The sequence below is a fragment of the Chrysemys picta genome, chromosome 4 (genome assembly GCF_011386835.1).
Source record: "Chrysemys picta bellii isolate R12L10 chromosome 4, ASM1138683v2, whole genome shotgun sequence".
Taxonomy (NCBI): Eukaryota; Metazoa; Chordata; order Testudines; family Emydidae; genus Chrysemys; species Chrysemys picta.
The window spans coordinates 31,049,634-31,072,438 of record NC_088794.1 but is presented as its reverse complement, the minus strand read 5'-3'; the positions used below and the strand labels follow the sequence as shown (position 1 = coordinate 31,072,438).

The following is a 22,805-nucleotide window of genomic DNA, read 5'->3' as shown; positions in this document are numbered from 1 at the left end:
ATTGACGGGAGAGCTCTCTCACATCAGCTGAGAGCGTCTGCACTAGCAGCACAGCTGCACTGGTGCAGCTGCCCCACTGTAAGCTCTGTAGTGTAGCCATAGCCTTAGTTTATAGTCTGATTCCGTTCCACTGAAGACAATAGGCGTTTTACTGTTGACTTTAGTAGGAGCTGGATTGGATTCTTGGATAATGAGTTCCTCAGGGTGGGGAGCTTGTGGTTTTTTTAGATTTGTAAAGCCCTGTGTACCCTTGTGACACTAAATAAATAGCAGCAGCTGGAAGGTAAGCTCTAGAAAGTAGTAATTTTAGCATTCATATACTTCTTGACATATTTAATGCAAGGGACAGATGTGAAATAATTAACCCTCAAGACAGCCCTATAAATAGTGATATCCCCATTTCACAGATGGGGAAAACAGACTGAGCAGTAAAGTGACTCACCCGTGGCCATACAGCAAGCAGTGGCAGAGCCAGGATTAGAAGTCAAGATCTCTCAACTCCTAGAGCTATACTCTTTCCTGTAGACCACAATGCTTGGGATTATACAATAGGGAAAACAGCTGCTAGGAATGGAAGTGTGGGAGATGAAGCCCATGCACGCACACTGCCTGTCAGAGTAGCTTAAAGGATGCAAAGCACACCAATTCAGTCTGATGGGTGGGGGGAATAAACCCACTCCTTTATACACTGAGATTGCATTGAGAGGATGTGAGCATCATCAGGCATCAAGACTTTTTGATGCAAGTATTGTAGCTCTCAAGGTTAACCCCTAAACGTGATGATTAATGCTGCTCAAAAAACTGACATTTCAATTTTTTTTTCCAAATCCCCTCCCAGTACATTTTTCAGAGTTTAAAAAAAAACCCTATTTTCAGTTTTCCAAAATTGTATTGAAAGTATTATTGATGTTTTAGAAAATATCAAAAGAAAAAGTTTTGATTTTTTTTTTATTTGGACAGAAACAATTTGGTAAATTTGACCTGAATCTGCATTTAAAAAAAAATATTGTCAGACATTTTGCCCAGCTGTAATGTAGAGCTTTTGTGCAGGGTGGTGGGTGTTCATAATTTCCTTTTCAGATCAATTTTGCTTTGTAGCCCTGAGCCAGGTTTCTCAGGCAGGGGAGCCATAACTCACTAGCTCTCTTCTGATAACCTCATAGTTTATCTGGCTTTTTAAGTTTCATTTCCTTGACAAACAAGCACTCTGCCCCTGGCTTCCAGAAATCAAGTTACCGGTAATCTGAAAATCCAGACATGTTGTTTGTGAGTCTTTGTAATAAAGGTTAATATATTTTTCGACACATATCCTGTTTCCAATGGATTTGATTAATCCAATACATTCAGAGGGAGTGAGAAACGCAGTAGAGCCAGTCATGTGAACTACGGTCCTTGGATCCTATTTCACTGATAAGTGAACATTAAATGCAAGGCTTGTTTTTTTTTTCTTTTTTTCAGAACAAAGGAAGAAATACTCCAACTCCAATGTAATTATGCACGAGACATCGCAGTACCATGTACAGGTGAGTTTGCACAGAGCCTTTACGGGAATGAGCAATAAACTGCGTCAGCAATAAACTGATAATGACACCTGGTTCATTTATATCATGACCCTTGCTTAATTCACTATGCATGACACATCATGGAACCTAATTAGTTCAGAGGCCAATTAGAAGCCTTTCTACGAATGAGCAAAGATCACCTTACCCACAAGAAGTCATTAATAGTGTCTGACAATGAAACCTCTTGAACTGCATTCTCCTTTCCCCAGTATTTGGGACATAGTCTGCTAGTTCTTTTTTCCTTTTCCCATGCCCAATGCCTTTTGAGGGCTAATTGAAACATATTGTTACAACCTGGCCCACTCCATGCAGTCACCAGTCTGTTGACAGTAGACTTGTGCTTCCAAGCCAACTGGGTCTGGGTAGAGAGTCTAGTCACTGTTTCTTAGGACACACTCCTGGGCTCAGACCTCTTGCCTGATACTCTTCCTTGGGACAGAGAGGTTCTGCCATCCAGTTACCCTGAATCCAGCATTTAAAACTTCCCAAGCTCCCCAGTCATAGATACATGCTCCCCTAGCATTCCACCCAGACTTTGGGCTTCCAGTTTAAACCCTTCAGGGACAATCTGGCAGGAAAGCAAGAAACACAGCAAAGGAATTTCTTAACCACAGTGATTTTACTCTTAAAGCACCCAACAGATAGAGATCTTTCAAAATAACAAGAGTACTAAGACGGATCTCACCCCTTCTGTGATTCCATGGGTTGTCTATGTTTCAGGCTGGGCAGGGTTCCTCCTGCCCTCCAAAGTTCTTCTTACATGTGGCGATGGTTGGTTCCTCCACAGAGCTGCACCCCCTCTTAAGTAGGCCTCCGGGTGTACGTCTACACTTCATTGTAAACCCAGGTCTGTGGGACCCGGGCTTGTGGACTTGGTGTTTCCGAGCCAGTGCTTGGGCATCCACACTGCCTGGGTTTACAATTGCTGGACCCAGGTCTCACAGCTGTGCTAACAAGTCCATAATGCATTACACAGACCTTCTGACTTGCATCTGCAGCTTGAGCTGCAAAATGACAGGGCTGGACCAGCATCCCAGGGGAGGGATAGCTCAGTGGTTTGAGCATTGGCCTGCTAAACCCAGGGTTGAGAGTTGAATCCTTGAGGGAGCCATTTAGGGATATGGGGCAAAAATCTGTTGGATGATCTAACTGGGGATTGGTTCTGCTTTGAGCAGGGGGCTGGACTAGATCAGTGGTTCCCAAACTTTAACAGCCCGCAAACCCCTTTCTCTAAATTGTGAAATCTCGTGAACCCCATCCTAAAAATGAATATTTCCAGGGATTTAAATTTAAATTTCCTCAGTGTGATGGATGCACTTGCTTTGCTCTGCATAGCTCTTTGAAGTCCGGAACCTTTGGAGAAAGATAAAGTCACAGGTCTGGTTCGGCATCAAGTCTGTTTCTGTATTTCGTTTTCAGATATGCATACGAGGAAAACGCTTTCTCGCATAAGTATGTTGTTGAAAATGGTAACAAAACTGCAGCAGCTTTTTCTGCCAGAAGGGGTACTCGTTTCTTAAACTCAGCCAAAGGTTGATCAATGACAGATTTCTGAAACTCCTTTTCAGTTCGTAATCACAGGAGATCTCAATCAATTTCTCCTTTTCCTCAGTTTTCAATATCTCTGTTGAGAAAGTGGTATCATCAAAAGGGTTGCGAATCCAGTAATTATCGCCTGATATAGCTGGAAAGTAATCCCTGAAAGTTGTGCAAAGTCCTTTTAGGTGTGCAGTTATATTGGTTTTAGCGCATTGATCCAACTGAAGTTTATGTTCTGCCAGGAAGTCATGAAGATTACTGAAACACTCAGTTTGATTGTTTTCCAAACAACTTTCCCAGAACTGCAATTTCTTTATCATGGATTCAACTCGGTCTTGCACATTGAAAACTGTTATATTGAGACCTTGAAGAGATAAATTTAGGTCATTAATTCTTGAGAAAATATCTGCTAAATAAGTTAGGCTCTGGAGCCAGACATTATTTTCCATACAGCTGGCAAGGTGGAAAGGGTGGCTGTTGAAAAAAAACTAGGATTTCCGTTCTAAGCTCCAACAAGCGCACCAGGATTTTGCCCCCATCTAACTTCAGTATGGGTCAACAGACAATCGTGTATACTACCCATTTCTTCACAAAATACGTGACATATTCTGGAATTTGTTGGCCGCGATTTTATGAAATTCACCATTTTCACTGCATTGTCCAGCACTTCCTTCAGTCCCTCAGGCATGCGTTTTGTTGTGAGGGCTTGTCTATGGATAGCTGCAGTGAGTCCAAGAGACTTTTGATGGAACCTTTTTTGTTCGAGCTACAAATCCAGGATACTTCCCCATCATTGATGTGGCCCCATCAGTGCAAATGCCTAGGCAGGGAGACCAACTATTTCCTTTTCTTGAAAATATGCATTAGTCAGATTGAAGATATCTTCTCCAGTTGTACGTTCTTCCAATGGTCGGCAAAACAACAAGTCTTCTTCAACCAGACCTTCATTCACATAATGTACAAACAGTAGCAAAATAGCTAGATGAGCTACATCAGTTGATTCATCCAACTGTATAGCATAATATGGACTATTTTTCACTCTCTGTACAATTATGGTCTCTACATTATTTGACATGTCATTAATTCTTCGTGACAATGTATTATTGGACAAAGGTACCATGTCAATCCTTTTTGCAGCCTTTTCTCCGAGCATGCAATGCATCACGTCTTTTATACGTGGACCAGTCAAGCTCTCTGCTATGGTATGGGCTTCTGATGCTTTTGCTACTTGGTAGCTCACGTGGTATGATGCTTCAAGTGCATTTTCATTATCAATACTTGCTTTGGATATAAAACTGGTAATGTCACTTTTCCTCTCAGCTAATTTTCGCTTGAAAAAAATCAACAGGCTTGTCGAGTTGTGCAGGATGCCTAGTTTCTAAATGGCGCCAAAGTAGAGAAGGTTTGAGGCTGCTGTTTGCTAGAACATCACCACAAATCACACACAGTGGTTTTGTACATTCTTGATCATCAATGCATGTAAAGCCATATTTTATATAATCATCATCATATTTTCTTTTCTTTGTAAGTGACTTTCCAGGACCATCATGATCATTAGATGTAGATTTTCCAGTGTGGATTTGAGGAAACACTAGCTGATTCTTGCGTCTTTACACTTTCCTTTTTCAGCCACTCATCCATTGAACTTGTGTACAAAAGTTCTAATAAAAACAACACAGAGAGACTGCTAACAACCAACAAACTAGAAAATGAGAAGATTCACTCAAGTCTCACTGAAGCAAAACAGCACTCCAGAGAGAATGACAATTACAGAGGCACCTTAACACGCTACACTGGCTACAATGTGCTTCCGGCTGGTTTGGCTCCCAAACAGCTTTTCTTCCGCCACGAGGTTTCTCCCTAGGAGGGTGTCCTGCGAGGGACAAATTAGCTTGGACTACCCCCCACGTACAGCACTGCTCCTGCTCACTCTGCCCTCCATACCAACTTCCCCTGTCTGACAAGGACAGGAGTCTGAGCTGCCACCTGCAGGTCTGGGGTTTCAGCTGCCACCCTGCCCACCACAGGGCTCAGGCTACTGGCCCCACGCCAGGGCCTGGGCTGCCGGATCCACACTCCTTGGGACTCCTGCTGCTGGACCCCATTGACCGCCCCGGTCAACTGAGCTCCACTGGAGCTTGTTCTGCAGGTCCTGCTGACCACTGGGGCTTGGGCTGCCGGCCCCAAGTGCCCGGCCCCACTCTCCCTGGGGCTCGGGGCTGCCGGCTCCACCACTGACGGGGGCAGGGCTCGGCCTGCCAGCCCCAACTGCACGGCCCTGCTCTCCCTGGGGCTCTGGTTGTCTGTCCTGCAACTGGGTCCCACCTGCTTCTTTTCCATGGGTCCAGATGATGAAGATGTCATCAATGTAGCGCAAGTAGAGTAGGGGCGTTAGGGGACGAGAGCTAAGGAAGCGTTGTTCTAAGTCAGCCATAAAAATGTTGGCATACTGTTGGGCCATGCGGGTACCCACAGCAGTGCCGCTGACTTGAAGGTATATATTGTCCCCAAATGTGAAATAGTTGTAGGTGAGGACAAAGTCACAAAGTTCAGCCACCAGGTTAGCTGTGACATTATCAGGGATTCTGTTCCTCATAGCTTGTAGTCCATCTTTGTGTGGAATATTGGTGTAGAGGGCTTCTACGTCCATAGTGGCCAGGATGGTGTTTTCTGGAAGATCACCGATGGATTGTAGTTTCCTCAGGAAGTCAGTGGTGTCTTGAAGATAGCTGGGAGTGCTGGTAGCGTAGGGTCTGAGGAGAGAGTCCACATAACCAGACAAGCCTGATGTTAGGGTGCCAATGCCTGAGATGATGGGGCGTCCAGGATTTCCAGGTTTATGGATCTTGGGTAGCAAATAGAATACCCCTGGTCGGGGTTCTAGGCATGTGTCTGTACAGATTTGTTCCTGTGCTTTGTCAGGGAGTTTTTTTAGCAGATGGTGTAGTTTCTTTAGGTAATCCTCAGTGGGATCAGAGGATAATGGCCTGTAGAATGTGGTGTTAGAGAGCTGTCTAGCAGCTTCTTGGTCATATTCCAATGTATTCATGATGACGACAGCACCTCCTTTGTCAGCCTTTTTGATTATGATGTCAGGGTGGTTTCTGAGGCTGTAGATGGCATTGTGTTCAGCATGGCTGAGGTTATGGGGCAAGTGATGTTGCTTTTCCACAATTTCAGCCTTTGCACGTTGACGGAAGCAATCTATGTAGAAATCCAGTCTGTTGTTTCGACCGTCTGGAGGAGTCCACGCAGAATCCTTTTTTTTGTAGTGCTGGTAGGGGGGATTCTGTGGGTTAGTATGCTGTTCAGAGGTATGTTGGAAATATTCTTTGAGTCGGAGACGTCGAAAGTAGGATTCTAGGTCAACGCAGAACTGTATCATGTTCATGGGTCTGGAGGGACAAAAGGAGAGGCCCCGAGATAGGACAGACTCTTCTGCTGGGCTAAGAGTATAGCTGGAAAGATTAACAATATTGCTGGGTGGGTTAAGGGAACTACTGGTGTGGCTGCTTGTGGCATGTAGCAGTTTAGATAGCTTAGTGTCCTTTTTCCTTTGTAGAGAGGCAAAGTTTGTCTTGTAAATGGCTTGTCTAGTTTTTGTAAAGTCTATCCATGAGGAAGTTTGTGTGGAAGGTTGGTTTTTTATGAGAGTATCCAGTTTTGAGAGCTCATTCTTAATCTTTCCCTGTTTGCTGTATAGGATGCTGATCAGGTGGTTTTGCAGTTTCTTTGAGAGTGTGTGACACAGTCTCTCAGCATAGTCTGTGTGATATGTAGATTGTAATGGATTTTTTACCTTTAGTCCTTTTGGTATGATGTCCATCTGCTTGCATTTGGAAAGGAAGATTATGTCTATCTGTATCTGTATGAGTTTTTTCATGAAGTTGATGGATTTCCACTCCATACGGCTAAATGCAGCGCCTTGCATAATGACAGGTTTCAGAGTAGCAGCCGTGTTAGTCTGTATCCACAAAAAGAACAGGAGTACTTGTGGCACCTTAGAGACTAACAAATTTATTAGAGCATAAGCTTTCGTGGACTACAGCCCACTTCTTCGGATGCATATAGAGTGGAACATACATTGAGGAGATATATATACACACATACAGAGAGCATGAACAGGTGGGAGTTGTCTTACCAACTCTGAGAGGCCAATTAAGTAAGAGAAAAAAAACACATATACAGGAAGACTAACAGGTAAACACAGCCATCTGCAGACAATGGTCCTGGTTAATGGGAGTCATCAAGATTCCAAACCACTATTAATGGCCCACACTTTGTATAATTACAATAGGCCCTTAGAGTTATATTTCATATTTCTAGTTTTAGATACAAGAGTGGTACATTTATACAAATAGGATGATCACACTCAGTAGATTATAAGCTTTGTAATGATACCTTACAAGAGACCTTTTGCATGAAGCATATTCCAGTTACATTATATTCACTTCTTATTATGTTTTTATAAAACCATATAGACTGCACAACGTCACAGGAACCACTGGACTAGATGATCTCCTGAGGTCCCTTCCAATCCTAATATTCTATGACTCAGATCCACCCCCCCCAACAGAGTCCTAGGACCCAGGTCCTGCATGCATGCTGATCTGTGTCAGACTGATTTGTGAGTGGGGACTTGGGCTCACACTGCATCAGAGTCCAGTCTGAGCGTGCAATATTGAGATACCCTGTCTCTCTGCCAAGTGTTCCAGTGCGAAGCTCCAGCCTCTCCCCCAGTCATGCTTGACACAGCTGTGTAGAAAAGGACATTATTCCATGGGGGTTGGCCAGGAGTTGAGAGTCATTCAAAGTCAATAGCACCAGGTGACTCTCAGTGCTTCATTGAGGTATCCGCTTTCACGGGCATGGCAGGGCAGCTGTGTGGAAACAGTACAATAGATTGTCTTTGGGCATGTTTAGGCTTCTGTTCAACACAGTACAAAATGGAGGCCATAATTTGATACTGACCTATCCTGCACTGCTGCGCATACATTGTAAATTCATCAGTACATCCCTCATTTGTAGCCCTTGCATTTTGCTGTTGTGGAGAGAGAGGTTGTCAAAGCCACCAAGGTGTTGACGGAATTCACAAAGCCTTGTGATGTCAGGACAACAGTCTTTAGAAGCTCCCAGGTTCAGCACCTCTAGCTAGCTGTTCTGCAGTGAAGGCATAGGCCTCCGAGGGCACATCTACACAGCAGCTTGGAGGTGCAGTTCCCAGCCCAGGAAGATGTTCTGCTCAAACTAATGCCTAAGAATAGCAGAGTGGCCACAGCAGCATGGCCAGTGGCTCAGTCCAGCTGTCTGAGTACAATCCCACCTGACCCCTCTGGGTATGTATGTGGGCAGCTAACCCGAGCTGCCACCCATGCCATCACGAACACACAGTTATAGTTAGGTGCTAACTAAAGCGGAACTAGCTCGTGTATGTCTACCCACGCTGGGAATTACACCTTCCCGCTGCATAGACATACCCTCAGAGGGTTACGGGCTCATCACCTCTGCCTCGTTGGGCTGAGATCAAGACCCAGGCCTTTGGGACGTTGTTGGCTCAGCAACTGTAGCTTGCTGATCTGACACATCACAGCTCTCCAGGAGGTAGCAACTAACTTGCTGAGCTAACGTCAAGGCTCAGGTCTCTAGTGATACATCTACACAGCCAGCGGCAGCAAGCCTCGCGGGCCTCACTTTACCTTGTTAAAAATAGCTATATCTGTCTGAATATGTCCCCAGTAGGTCAGGCAAGCTTGTACTTACGTGGCTCGCCTGAGCCACTGCCCACGTCACCAGTTTTAGTGCGCTGGCTCAAACTGATCCGGGAAGCACCCTCCCAGCTGCCGTGTAGACACACCCGGTGCGGTCTCTAGCTTGCTGGAAGAATGTCAAGTTCCCGCGTTTGTGAAATTAGGGTTCACTTGCTTGGCTGATGTCAGGACAACAGCCTTTGGCAGCTCACTGGCCCAGCATCTCTAACTTACAGGGCTAATATGAAGGCAAAGTTCTCGGCACGGTGACTAGCTCATCAGCTATAGCTTGCTGAGCTAACATCACAGCAGAGTCCTCCTTGTGGGCTACCTGCTAAAGAGCCATCGTCAAAGGGTCAGCGGGGGGTCCCAAGGCACCGCCCTCTCTCTGGTGGCAGTAGGGCTCATGGCCAGGGTTCAAGATGCCTCCCTCTCTCTGGCAGCGGTAATGCCTCATGGCAAGGATCCAGTAGCCACTGCAGCCAGTGGCTGTATCGCCCAATGGCAAGAGTCCAAGTAGGCTGCTTTCCCTACCGGCTAGGGTGCCTAGTGGTGAGTGTGGGGAGGGTAGAGGAACTCCAGCTCACCCTACTCCAGCTGCTTCCGACCTAGGGCCTTTCAAAACCAGTTACCCTGGTACAGGGCTCAGGGCTCCATATCCCCAAATGCATTCCCTGGGTCGCTTCCTACCCTTTGCACTGTCTCTGGGATCTCCTCCGGTGCATCATCTCCTTCAGTCCCCGCGGTCGAAAGGCTTCCTGCAGCATAGCTAGGGAGCGCAGCCTCAGCGGTCTGGAGTCCCGGTGGCTTCTCAGCAGGAGTCTGCAGCACGCATCTATTCTCCCCCTCAGCTTACCCACACGGAGCTGAGCAGCTTCCTTTTATAGTCTCCCTCCCCTGGGCACATGCCCACATGGCCTCTTGGGCCCAAAGCCAGTTTTTAACCCCTGTGTCACCAGTGTGGGGTTGATACGCCCCATCACAGCCATAGCATTCTGGGTCAATACCAAGCATGCACCACTAAGTTCTCTGGATCAGTTTCTCTGGCTTGCCCAGATGATGCCAAAGCACTGGCCTCTGTAGCAACTAACTCAGCAGTTTTAGCATGGTAGCCTGTTACCAAGGTCCAGGCCTGTCACAGCACCTCGATCTCCCTGAGCTTAGCTAGAGACCCTCAGTTCTGTAAGACAACTCTATCAGCATTTGGCTGGCAGGCTGATGTCAAGGCCAAGGCTGGGCCTCTTGGAGCTTGCTGGTTCAGCAGCTCTGGCTTGCCAGCCCGAAGCCAAGTAAAGCCTCTGTGAAAGTCACAGCCACAGCACCAGTGGTTCAAATAGGTCCACACAGGTGAAGGGAGTGCAACCATTGTGGTGGTTGTAGATTGTCATAGGTATTGAGGTTTGCAGTGTTGTTGTAGCCATGTTGGTCCCAGGAGATCAGAGACACAAGGTGGCTGAGGCATTATAGGAACTGGTCCAATAAATATATTAACTCACCTGCCTTGGCTCATAGGTATTGACATCATATTATGAGAGGACGTTGTGTCATCTCATGTGATGGGACATGGCATGTGAAAGAGAATGCGACAAAGGAATCAGCATAGCTGAAAGGAATCCACGTCCCCTAGTAGGCCTGGAGCCAGCCAAAGAGTGGGTGTGTGTGTGTGTGTATGTGTGTGTGTGGGGGGAAACACTTGTGCTCCCAGCCTCTCTTTCCACTCTGTAGTGCCAGGAGGGAAGAGGCAACTGACAAGACCACTCTGCCTAAGGGAGGGGAAGTCAGCAGCAGAGTCTCCCTTCCTTGCTCCCCGAGGGGAGGGAGAACGGAGTGAAACAGGATCTGCCTCCCCCTCTCTTTGTCCCCAAGGGCACAGGGGGAACCAGCAAGGCATGAGGAGGAGGCAGACTGGGGCCTCCCAGCCTGGACAATCCTCCTGCCACCAGGTGTGGCTGCTGCTGCTCTGCCTAGTGGCGGGAAAGACTTGGAGACCCATCAACTACCCAGCCAGGCACCAGCCCCTCCTGCTGCTCCCACTTCAGATTCTCCCTCACATCACCAGCCAGTGAAGAGGCAGGAGGAGGGGGAGCTCTGGGAGAGCCGAGTTCTCCTAAGCCTAGAAGAGAAAAGGCAAAAGCTCCTCACGCTCTCTGCTTTAAGCTGAGCAGGGGGAGCTGTGCTCCCTCATATGATCCCTGACTTTAAACTCTGATTAATTGGCACAAGCTTATAAATTAATGGAGAGTCCTATAGTGGTTGCTGAAATCATCTGCCAGAACAAGAGGGCCCCACTGAGTGTGACCTCCCACCAGGAGAGATACAGGGGCTCCCTCTCCATCTGTTGTTGCTTGACCCTGGTGTGTCCTGCTCAGTTATTTCCAAACCTGTTTCACAGCAAGGTAGCAGCGCTCCCACCTTCCATTGTTACAGACATTCCACTTCCAAAAGAGGAGCCAGCCTCATCAGAGAGACGATCCCTGCTCTGCTGAGCCCTGAAATGTAGCATTTTGGTGGTGATCCTGTCTGGGAACATCAGGCAATTTCTCCATAACACCAAGATTTGGTCTCCCTTCATGTCAGATTTTAAAGCCCAAAGGGACCATTATGATCATTTAGTCTGACCTTCTGCAGAACACCAGCCACTGAGCTTCACCTAGCCACGACTCAATCTGCTAGGCAGAGGGTCAGAATCTACAGGCAACACGAGAATAACAACCTCGCTGCTGTTCTTTGCCCATCACTATGAAGGGCTGCTTGAAGGGGTGTACTGGGGAGGAAAAGCATTCTGCCCGGGGTCATGACCCTATCTGCAGCCTATTAATAGGTTGTGGGAGATCCTGGCCACCCTCCCTTATATGGCTATACAAAAAAGGGGATGGGAGCATCCTGAAAAATGTTTGTTGCAAAATGGCCTTATCAGAGTGGAAAAGGTAGAGAACCACTGAGACAGAGGACATGGAGAGCCTAACGCAGGTGTGTTTGGTTCAGCCATCTCACTGCTATCAAGCTGCATTTTAAATAATTATTTTCTAATTTGTTGAAAATTAGGAAAACCATAGACGTGAACTAAAGAGCTAGAGGAGGCAGCAGCATTTGATGATTCATGGACTGCAAAGTCTGCAGAATGGCGACCAGCCCTCCTCTGCTGTGCTCAGTAGCTAAGGCCTCACAGCAATACTGTTCTAGGGGGACTCTAGGGAGACTGTTGCTTCAGAAGATATCACTGCCACAGATTAACATTGCATTGGGTATTGGAGGCTGAAGCAAGGGCAGGCTGCCAATGGCCTCTCATGGAATGTGTGGATCCAAGTGAAAGGTCTGTGCTTGCTCCTTAGCTCCCTGAGGTGGAATGGTATTACAGAAGCAACACAATCAGCAGACAGTGTGGAGGAAGCATCTCTTGCTGTGCTGGGGCAACACCTTCTGCTTGATGCAGAAGTGGCATTGAGCATCTAGCCCTGCTTGGGTTTGTAATGACCATCTTCTGCCCAGAGGTTGTCAGGTGCAGAAGGAAACAGGTTGATCCCCATGGACCGTTTCCAGTCCACAAGAAATAAAAAGGTATCTAAAACCAGTTGGCCACTTGTCATATATTTTAAATGCATGAGGCAGGAAAAATAGGGAGATGGATTTTTGAGATAGGAAAGAACTTATCAGAGGTTCCTATATACTAAAAGGAATATCCTTCTCTCTGCTGTAGAGACCTGATCCAGCAAAGCACTTAAGCACCTGCTTAACTTTAAGCAGGTACCTGAGCAGTCCCATTGATTTCAACGAGACTACTCAGCTGCTTAAAGTTAAGCTCCGACTTAAGTGCTCTATTGGATTGGAGCCTTTTTGTCTTGTATAATTAAAGTTCAGAATAAGTAACTTGATGGCTAAGAGCCTCACTTTTACTGTTGGTCACTGATGTGCATCTTGATTTACACTTAAGAAAAAGTCCCTAACACGTGACAAGAATATTAAACCACAATTTCAATTAGACCTTACTCTAGAAAAAGTGTGGTGTATAACTGCACCAGAGGTGTATAAACTTTGTATTGTCCATATTGTCATGAATGACAGTATAATAAAACCTTTAAATGGCTTCATTTCCCACTGGCCTGACATTTTTATATGCACACTTGTATAGACACATGCTACACGTCATAAGCTGAATGACTAAAGGTTCATTTTTCTTCACATCCCTTTTCATAGGTCTCAGATGCCATATTTTCAATCTGGTTTTTATTTTAAGCTATTATTAGAAGCCCCACAGTGTTATGTACCAAAATGAAGTCACGGTGACAGAGAAGGGACTTTAAACAGTGACACACACGTCAGCCCCCATTAGTTATGTTTCATGCCACCCATCTGTGAGGCCCCACCTTGAACGCTGATCAGAGCAAATATGTTTTATTGTCACAAGGTGCGTGTGTTTTCATAAAAAAGTGAGTTGGCCTTTTATATGCATAACAGCGATTTGTATGCTGATAAAAAACTCTTGTTACTAAATTGCAATCATGGTCCATTCCTACAGTATATATATTGGATCTGACTCACTGTAGGGGTGAAAGATATTACATTTTGCTTTTAGGCTTTCAAGATTTCTTAAAATTAGATACATACAAGACAGTAGCAAACTTCCCCCTTCCCCAGAAGCTTAAAAAAATAATTGGTCCAGTATCTAGAAAAGACTGAATGATTGGGGGGGGGGGGCGCGTTAATCTACCAATGCATGCTATGACAGTCATGTGAGCAACTATGACCCCTATAAATATTTATATAATCAACAGCAAATAGCAGAGGAATTTATGAAGACTGTAAAACAGGTCGATGAACGCCATAGAGCTGATTAGAATTCCAGGCAGTGACTGCAAAACAGTGCAATTCACTGTTCGGAATTCAGTTTTGTCACCTCAGTAACATAAATATAGATAATATTATGGAATTTATGAAATAACATTTGGTACAACATTTTATAATTTCCACAAAACACCTGAGGGTGTTAATTCTCACCTGACTGCATGGCCAGTCATGGCTTTCAGCAACAGCTGCTCAGAGCGCACCTGCCATGGTTTCATTTATGTAAGGCCTGATTCAGTGCCCAATGAAGTCAATGGGAGTCTTTTCCTTTCCTTCGATGGGTGTTGAAAAGGGCGCCTATTAAGTGCTAGGGATTTTACACACTTTCTTCCCTCCATCCAATCCTACATCTTGGCCTGTCTTTCTCACATCTCCTCATGGATGTCTAGCTCTCAACTTAAATGCAACATGACCAAAACTGAGCTTTTCATCTTGTCCTCCCCAAACTCTCCCCCCGCTCTTTCACCATGTATACTACCACCGTCCTTTCAGTCACTCATGCAGGCTTCATCTTCGACTTGACCCTCTCTAGATCCACACGTCCAGGCAGCGTCTCAGTCTTCCTGCATCTTCCTATATAACATTTCTAAGATCTGGGCTTTTCTGTCTGTCCAGACTACCAGTGCTCTTGTCTAGGCTCTCATGCCTTGGCACCTCTAATCTCTTCCTCTCTGACCTAATCTGCAACAAACTTGTCCTTCTCACATCCATTTAAAATGTTGATGCCTGGATGATTTTCCTAGCACATGCTTCTAACTACATGAACCTCCTCCTTTGAGCCCTCCCGCTGACTCCTCCTCCTTCTCCTCTGTATCCAACGCAAGCATCTCATCTTCGCTTTTGAAGCCCTTTGTCTTTTAGCAACACCGTACACAACAGATCTCTTACCTTAGTTTCATGCTGAGCCACCTCAGTCGATCAGTGAGGCCAGCCTTTATTACTGATTAGTACACTTCTCACTCAGACACCTTTGTGACATCTCCCATGCCACCCCTTCCAGGTGGGGAAATCCACAAAGCTATTATCTTCTCCTCCGTCAAACCCCTCCTTAAGACTCACTTCTATCACGATGCATTGCCTTCAGAACACTACTGACAATGGCTAGCCAGGCAGGTGGTGACTGCTATGTATTATGCTCATACTCCTCCTCCCCAGGCACCCCTATATGTCTATTTTATTCACCTGTGGTGTTCCATCATAATTCTAGACTACGAACTCTCTGGGGTAAGGACTTTTTGTACAGTGCCTGGACCAACTGGCTCCTTATCCCTGATTAAGGCCCCTCACCACCACTGTAATACAAGCAATAATAATATGAAATGATGTCTGCTCCAAAGAGCTTACGTTCTACCCCTGACAGACAAGGAACAGGGGAAAAGGAGAGCAAGGAACAATGCACACTGTCTTCTCTTAGGGTGAGATTCATCGCTCTGCAGGGAGCCTATGCAGCAGTGACAACCTATTTTTCTCCCTTACAGCTTAAATAGACCATTGCTTTAAAAATGTTACTGGTTTTTCCAGCTCTTTATGTGATACCAGGTTGCAGCTACAGCTCTGATTTATTTGCATGCCTCTTGTGAAAGGTCAGAAGGTTCCATGGCTTCCACTGGAATCACTGCAGAATGCCAGACAATATTATCCAATAACTATGGAATTAATTTGTGTCACCGCTACATTCTCTGCAGTCAAACAACATTAGCCCAGGAGTTTCCCAATGCTCTTCCTATGCTACACTTACACCTTATCTCCTCGTGAAGCATCTGTAGGTGACACTGGATTTTATTTTCTAGGCCTTTGAGTTGGATAATCCATTGTTCATCAGCTAATGTTACTCAGAACAAGGTTACCAAGGAGAACTGTGCAGATCAGGGGCCCCTCAGCAGCACTGGCATCCAAGATAATTACTTGTGACCCCCTCCTCTCACTCTCATTCCAACTACCTGTATACATAGAAGAGTTACCTTGGTACGAAGGGGTGACCTGGAGGTGAAGAGCTCTGTATTCCTTCATCAATCCCCTGTGTAAGGCCAGCTTTATAAGCAGTATAAGTGGCTGCCTAGAGGGCAGTCAGTCTCACCTTTTTCCATACTGTGACTCCATGTTATTAAAAATAAATAAATACATTCATGATTCCCCTCCCATTGAGCCAAAAAGAAAGGGAGGGGGATTGTGCCCCACCCTGGACCAGTTCACACACAGCTTGGGGTTAAAAATTTATGGTTCAGAACGCCATATCTAGGAGGTATTGTGACAAAGCATGGAGTCTTCACGACTAGCCGGTTGGAATTGCTACACTGGATACTGCCTCTATAGGGGTAGCTGGAATGGGAGCCCAGAGGGATGGGAGGGAGGGAGCAAGAATTATATACCTACGATGCCAATGCTACTGAGGGGCAGTCTTGCCCCTGATACACACAATCCCCCTCTTGGTAAACTTTATTCTGTGCTACGTGATTGATGAACAATAGAGGATGCTATGCACAGGCCTAGAAAACAGAATCCAGGGTCATGTACAGACGTTTCATGAGCAGATAAGGTGTAAGTGCAACACAGAGAATATTGGAAAACTCCTGAGCTAAATGTTGTTTGGCTGGAGGAAATGGAGCAGTCACACAAATTAATTCCATAGTTACCAGATAATATTGTGTAGTGTTTTCCAATAATTCCAGTCCAAGTGAGGGAACTTCTGCTTTTTCATGAGAGGCATGGATATAAATCTGTTCCGCTCTACAATGTGTTTTTCTCCTCAGTCTTCTACTTATTCTGTCACCTTGACCTTAGACTGGCAACCCAGCCCTCCCCAACCCATGATAATAATGTTCTAACGATGACCATGGTGCAGTGACATTTGGTTTAAATGTCTCAGCACTGGGGAAAGCTACAGATTTTTCTGCCAATACAGAAGGTCCCATTTTTCCAAACTCTTCATGGTGGGCAGGAGGGGCAGAAGACATTTAGCCACAGAGTGAGCTGAGCTGTATTTCTAATCCTGCTTCAGTCAGGTTTATGAATGTTACATACAGCCCTCTGTTTATTTTTGGTGTCTCATGCTTTCCCCTGAGTTAGGGACAGATTCTGCCAGGTGCTGACCACGCTCAGTTCTCACTGTTCACCCACAGAAGAGTTGGTTGGGTAAAAAACAAAACAAACAGTTACACCACATTTTTTGATTTACGAAACTTGTGAAAAAATATTTCCGTTTTTTTAAAAAGTTTTGAAATGTCATTGATGGTTTCCAAATCCCCCAAAATGTTGACTCTCATGAAGCATTTAGTCCCTCGTAGGGTTTGGACAAGAATAGATCCATCTTCATATCATAAGGAGGAGTTTATGGCTGACATCAAACAAATAGTTTCAAAAAATGCTGGATAGTTCCAAACACTCTGGTTTTCCTATTTGTCCTACTATTTACCCAGGAAAAAGGAGAAGGAATGTTAGGAGAGAGAGTCAAGTCCTCATCCAGCATCTTCTGCCTTAGAATTCTCTCCGCTTTGAATTCTAATGACTCTCCCACAATGCCATTGTTGCAAACCTAACAGTCCATCCCTCACAATGGTCATCTCCCCCGTCCCAATCCTATTTTTGCCCCCAGAACACCTTGTGCCTTTTTGGCAACATGGTGTGGGAGTTGTCAATTTTCTTAGCTAACCTCGCCTCTTAGGCTATGTCTACACTACCGCAGTAAGTCGACCTACGCTACGCAACTCCAGCTACGTGAATAACGTAGCTGGAGTCAACGTACCTTAGGTCAAGTTACCGCGGGGTCTACAGGAGAAAATCTCCTGTCGACTTACCTTACTCTTCTCATCGGGGTAGAGTACAGGGCTGACTGGAGAGCTATCTGCAGTCGATTTGGCAGGTCTTCACTAGACCCTCTAAAATGACCGCCAGTGGATCGATCTCAGAGTGTCGATCCCGGCTGTAGTGTAGACCTGCCCCTAGTCTCTGTCTACACTACAAAGACGTGATTGTAGTATGGGTGGCATACCCATGCTAGCTTTGATCTAGCTAGGACAAATAACAATAGAAGCATAGATATGCTGGCATAATCTTCTGCATGGGCTAACAACCAGAGTACATACCCATGGTACCTGAAAGACTTGCACTCTGGTTGCTAGTCCATGCAACCATATCTACACTACTACTGTAACCCATGCTGGCTAGATTAAAGCTAACATGGGTATGCTTACGCATGCTACCATCACACCTTCACTTGCAGTGTAGACATGAGTTTCCTCACATGAATTTGTTTGGTTTCTAGTGCTTTGTGTTAGAATTACTTCAGTAGTATTCACTGTATCAAAATCCTGTTTTGTCCCTCTTTTGCCATGCTAAATAGTGATCAAGGAATAAAAGCCACAACAACAGGCAGGGCTAACCCATGGTTACATTGTAACATTCAGTGCAGGAATACAGGCCAAGCTTTCTGTTGTGCCTGAGTCTGCTCAGTGGAGCAGAGAGAGACTATGCCTCAAACACGCATCAATCCTCCACCACAGGCTCCAACAGAAGCTGTCTTCTTAGGACCAGGATATGCTGGCTCTAACCCTCGGGGGGGGGGGGGCGGTGAGGATAGGAGGATATGAAAACAAGGAGAATTCCTTTTCTTTAGCTAAGCTGGGACACAGAATCTGGCAGGTTCTGAGACCTTTTATATAAATAGGTACTACAGAGTGCATTGGAAGTCACGGCCCACTTTCATGATCTAAAGCACCAGAATAACTATAGCGTTACTGCAGTGTCTGGGCCACTACCATAGAATGCGGTTGCATTTTTGCTAAGGAACATGGGAGAGCAGAGGAATGCAATGGAATTCTGAGTTGGGGCATACAGGAAAGCAGGAGTGTGCTGCAGGATAAGTCCAACAAGACCCTTGCACTTGGGGCTTCCCTCCTTCCCAAAATGGAGCAGTAAGGAACACTCTAAATCCTGCAGAAGCTCCCCCGACCCTTTACAAAAACCCCTATTGTAACCCGAGATGCCAGTTTCCATTAAGGTCTCAGAAGTCAAGGAAGAGTCATGCCACTGCATATGGTGTCATTTTGGTTCCATGGTATAGGAGGTGATTTAGCAGGCTGGAGTAGAGTTAGGAGTCAGGTTAAAGGCTGCCCTATATGCTGGGTAGTTTTGCAGTGTAGAGAGCTTTGTGGTATAGCTGCAGTGTGAGTGGGACTGACCCCGGACAGACTGCCCAGACAGAGCTTACACATCACTTTAATCCCATTTAAACCCTGTGGGATTTAAATGGTGTCTACATAGCCCCTGTGTGGACCCTCTGCCCGGGGCAAATTTCCTCCTGTGAGATCTACTATACAAAGAGAGGTTTCAGAGTGGTAGCCGTGTTAGTCTGTATCAGCAAAAAGAACGAGGAGTCCTTGTGGCACTTTAGAGACTAACAAATTTATTTGGGCAGAAGCTTTCGTGGTCCTCATTCTTTATACAAAGAGAGGAAACGCTGAACGTGTTTAGTCTGGGGAAATGATTTCAGACCTAATCTAGGGTTACCATATTTCAACAAGCAAAAAAGAGGACGGGAGAAGCCCCGCCCTAGCCCCGCCCCTGCCCCTCCCACTTCCCGCCCCCCCAGAACCCCCAACCCTCCCCCCGTTCCTTGTCCCCTGACTGCCCCCTCCTGGGACCCCTGCCCCTAACTGCCCCCGGGACTCCACTCCCTATCTAAGCCTCCTTGCCTCTTGTCCCCTGACTGCCCCAACCCTTATCCACACCCCCACCCCCAGACAGACCCCTGGGACTCCCACGCCCCATCCAACCACTCCCCACCCCCTGACAGCCCCCCCCCAGAACTCCCAACCCATCTAAACCCCTCCGCTCCCTGTCCCCTGACTGCTCCGATCCCTCTCCGCACTCCTGCCCCCTGACAGCCCCCCCCAGAACTCCCAACCCATCTAAACCCCTCTGCTCCCTGTCCCCTGATTGCTCCGATCCCTCTCCGCACTCCTGCCCCGACAGCCCCCCCCAGAACTCGCAACCCATCTAAACCCCTCTGCTCCCTGTCCCCTGACTGCTCCGATCCCTCTCCCCACTCCTGCCCCCTGACAGCTCCCCCCAGAACTCCCAGCCCCCCACCCCCCTGCTCCTTGTCCCCTGACTGCCCCCTCCTGGGACCCCTGCTCCTAACTGCCCTCCAGAACCCCACCCCCTACCTAAGACTCCCTGTTCCTTGTCCCCTAACTGCCCCCTCCTAAGACCCCCCCCAACTGCCCCCCAGGACCCTACCCCCTACCTGTACCCTGACTGCCCAAAACTTTCTCCACTGCCCTCCAAAAGCCCCCCCCGTTTCTTGACTGCCCCCTCCAGAACCTCCCTGTCCCTTCTCCTGCCCCCCCTTACCCTGCTGCTCAGAACAGGGTGTTGGGCTCTGTGCCAGCCGGACACATGGCTGAGCTCCCCTGCACAACACAAAACCCGGTCCCTGGCCCTGCACAGGGTTGCCGGAGCGGGCTGCAGGAGGAGCTGCCGGCCGGCTCAGAATGCAGGGAGGGGGGGGTGGGAGGAGGAAGCTGCTCCGGAGTCCAGCCCGGGACTTTCCTGCAGCCCTCCCAGCCGCTCGCTCTGCTGTGCCGGGGGAGGGGGAAATCCCGGACATTGTGAGTGCTTTACAAATTCCCCCCGGACGCTATTTTTAGCACACAAAAGGAGGACATGTCCGGGTAAATCCGGACGAATGGTAACCCTACCTAATCCAGCAGAGCACTTAAGCACGAGCTGAACATTGAGCACATGAGCAGTCCAGGAAAACAATGTGACTAGTCACGTACTTAAAGCGAAACACGTGCTTAAGTGCTTTGCTGGATTGGCACCTTAGTTGCTAGAGTTAAAACATGTCCTGCTAAATCTGCAAGTGATGGAATTTAGGGCATGCCTACATGGGGACACTCAAAAAAGTTAAGTCAAATTAACTGAACGTATGCTTTAACTTTACATTACAGCCTTCAATTAATGTGGCGTAACTTTTCCGGAGCGTTCCCATGTAGACATGCCCTTTCTGTGCTGTGAAATCCTATCATGTGTCAACGCTTTCCTCAGGAATCCAGTAGGTACTGGCACTGACATAATGATGGTTCATAATACAGAACAGGCAGTCACCTGACAGCACCATGTGACTGTTTCTCATGTGAATTGCTGCAGGCTGTGAGGAGTCTACATAATCTAGCCCAAACTTAAATTTACAAGATATACTGTAAATCTCTCCTGCAGCCTATGTGAGCGTGCACCCTCCGAAGTGTGTGTAACACAGTGCCCCGCTGGGTTGTCAGTAACCAGGATTGAACCTGAAACCTCTGGATCTTAGCACATAAGTCTCTACTGCCTGAGCTAAAAAACCATCCGCTTCTTAGCCAAGACCGTAGCAGGCTCATCGACTTCTCTATGCAGCCCAGCCCCTACTGAAGGGGGACAAAGTGCTATAGTGAGCGGGTGTAGGACAGACATGGCTCATTAACAGCTCTGCAGAGCTAAGCTGACTTGAGGTCACCCTCACTCTTATTAGCCTGTGTGTGTTCTCCCCGCTGCCCCCGCAGCACTTAGCCACATTCATCATGGATAAGAGTGAAGCCATTGTGACAGTGGACGACGCCATCAGGAAACTGATGCAGCTCAACTCTAAAGAGAAGATCTGGGCCCAGGAGATGCTGTTGCAAGTGAATGACAAGTCCATCCGACTCCTAGACTGCGAGTCACAGGTAGGTCGGGAGCTTTCTCCTCCATGGCAAGATGCAAAACGGGCAATAGACTGCATTCAAAAGTATGCCACTTTCCAGCTGGCTGGGGAGGGGTAACATGCTTTTCTGGGGCTACTAAACTGGGAAGAATTGATACAAAAAACCGCAAAAGGGCTGGCTGATTTTAACCTATAGGACAGAAGGGTTCCTCTAGAGTTTGAGTGCACAGCAAGGTGGGACTGAACTAATTAATCAAACTCTCAGCTCCTTGCTGCTACGCTCATGGGTGAATGATAAGTCAGACCTCGGTGGAAGTGATAGGCTAATGGAGACTGATGTGTCCAGTTAGGAGTCCACAAAACGGTTTGGGTGGAATTCATCATTGTTAATGATTTGTATTTCTGTAGCTCTAGGAGCCCCCACCGAGAATGATGCCCTAGTGTGCATGTGAATGCACACACACACACACACACACTTCCTGCCCCAAAGGGTGTACAAGCTAAATAGCCAAGCCAAAGCGTGGGAGGAAAGTCTCATTATCCCCAATTTAATAACAGGGAACTGAGGCATGGACACACTTGCCCAAGGTTACCCAGGGAGCGTGTGGCAAAGCCAAGAATAGAGCCTATCTGTCCTGAGTCCTGTCCGGTGCCTTAACCACAACAGCATCCTTCCTCTCGGAGCTCCCAACCCACCCCGTTTGCCTGTGTTAACGCAAGCCCAACACTGCTAGTTCACTGCTGAAGGTGGAGCACAGCAACGGGGTGACCTCTGTAGCACCAATATCAATGTTCTGTGTTGCAAGTCCAAGAAGCAGCCTGTGCTCTGGTACCCCATCCCCAGAAAGCAAGGTGGGAAACTCCACCTCCTCCTAGTTGGTCCCTAGTTCCCAGGCTCATTCGTCTTCCCCAAACACTGACAGAACTGTCTTCAGTATCAGACACAGAACTGCGGGGACATGGACTGCCGGGAGGCACCTGCCCTGTGAGGTCTCCTCTTCCCTGCATCAGTGACTGCGTGAGGCAATGCCGGGGATGGCGAGGCGTTATTTTAACACCACTCCCATTTGCATGATGCCCTGCCCGTTGGCTTACAGGACGAGCTGGAGGAATTTCCCCTGCCGACGGTCCAGCTCTGCCAAACCGTGCTGAATCAGATGCGCTACACCTCCATCCTCCTGCTGGTGTGCCAGGACTCCGAGCAGCACAAGCCCGATATCCACTTCTTCAACTGCGACGAGGTGGAGGTGAGCAGGGAGGGAAAGCGAGAGGAGCTCTGGGTGGGAGAAGTCACTGCTGCTTGGGGCTAGATTTTCAAACCTTCCCCCTGCTTGGGCACGTCAAGAGAAAAAACCAAACCAGAACGGTGTGCAAATGACGGTGCAAGCCTCCATGTACGGGAGCGAATGCAGACTGGATGCACAGACGCACAGT

At 47.2% G+C, this 22,805-nt stretch overlaps 1 protein-coding gene across 5 annotated transcripts in view; it reads left to right on the top strand.

Annotated features, from left to right (window-relative positions):
- The window catches only part of EPS8L2 (EPS8 signaling adaptor L2), a 139,059-nt gene that overhangs the window by 78,527 nt on the left and 37,727 nt on the right, over positions 1-22,805 (top strand). For all 5 annotated transcript variants that reach the window (XM_005290613.5, XM_008174910.4, XM_065591931.1 and 2 more), the window contains 3 exons: positions 1,459-1,523; positions 21,232-21,393; positions 22,469-22,618. In XM_005290613.5, coding sequence (XP_005290670.2) covers positions 1,459-1,523; positions 21,232-21,393; positions 22,469-22,618 — 377 coding nt within the window. The remainder of the gene's footprint in view (positions 1-1,458; positions 1,524-21,231; positions 21,394-22,468; positions 22,619-22,805) is intronic.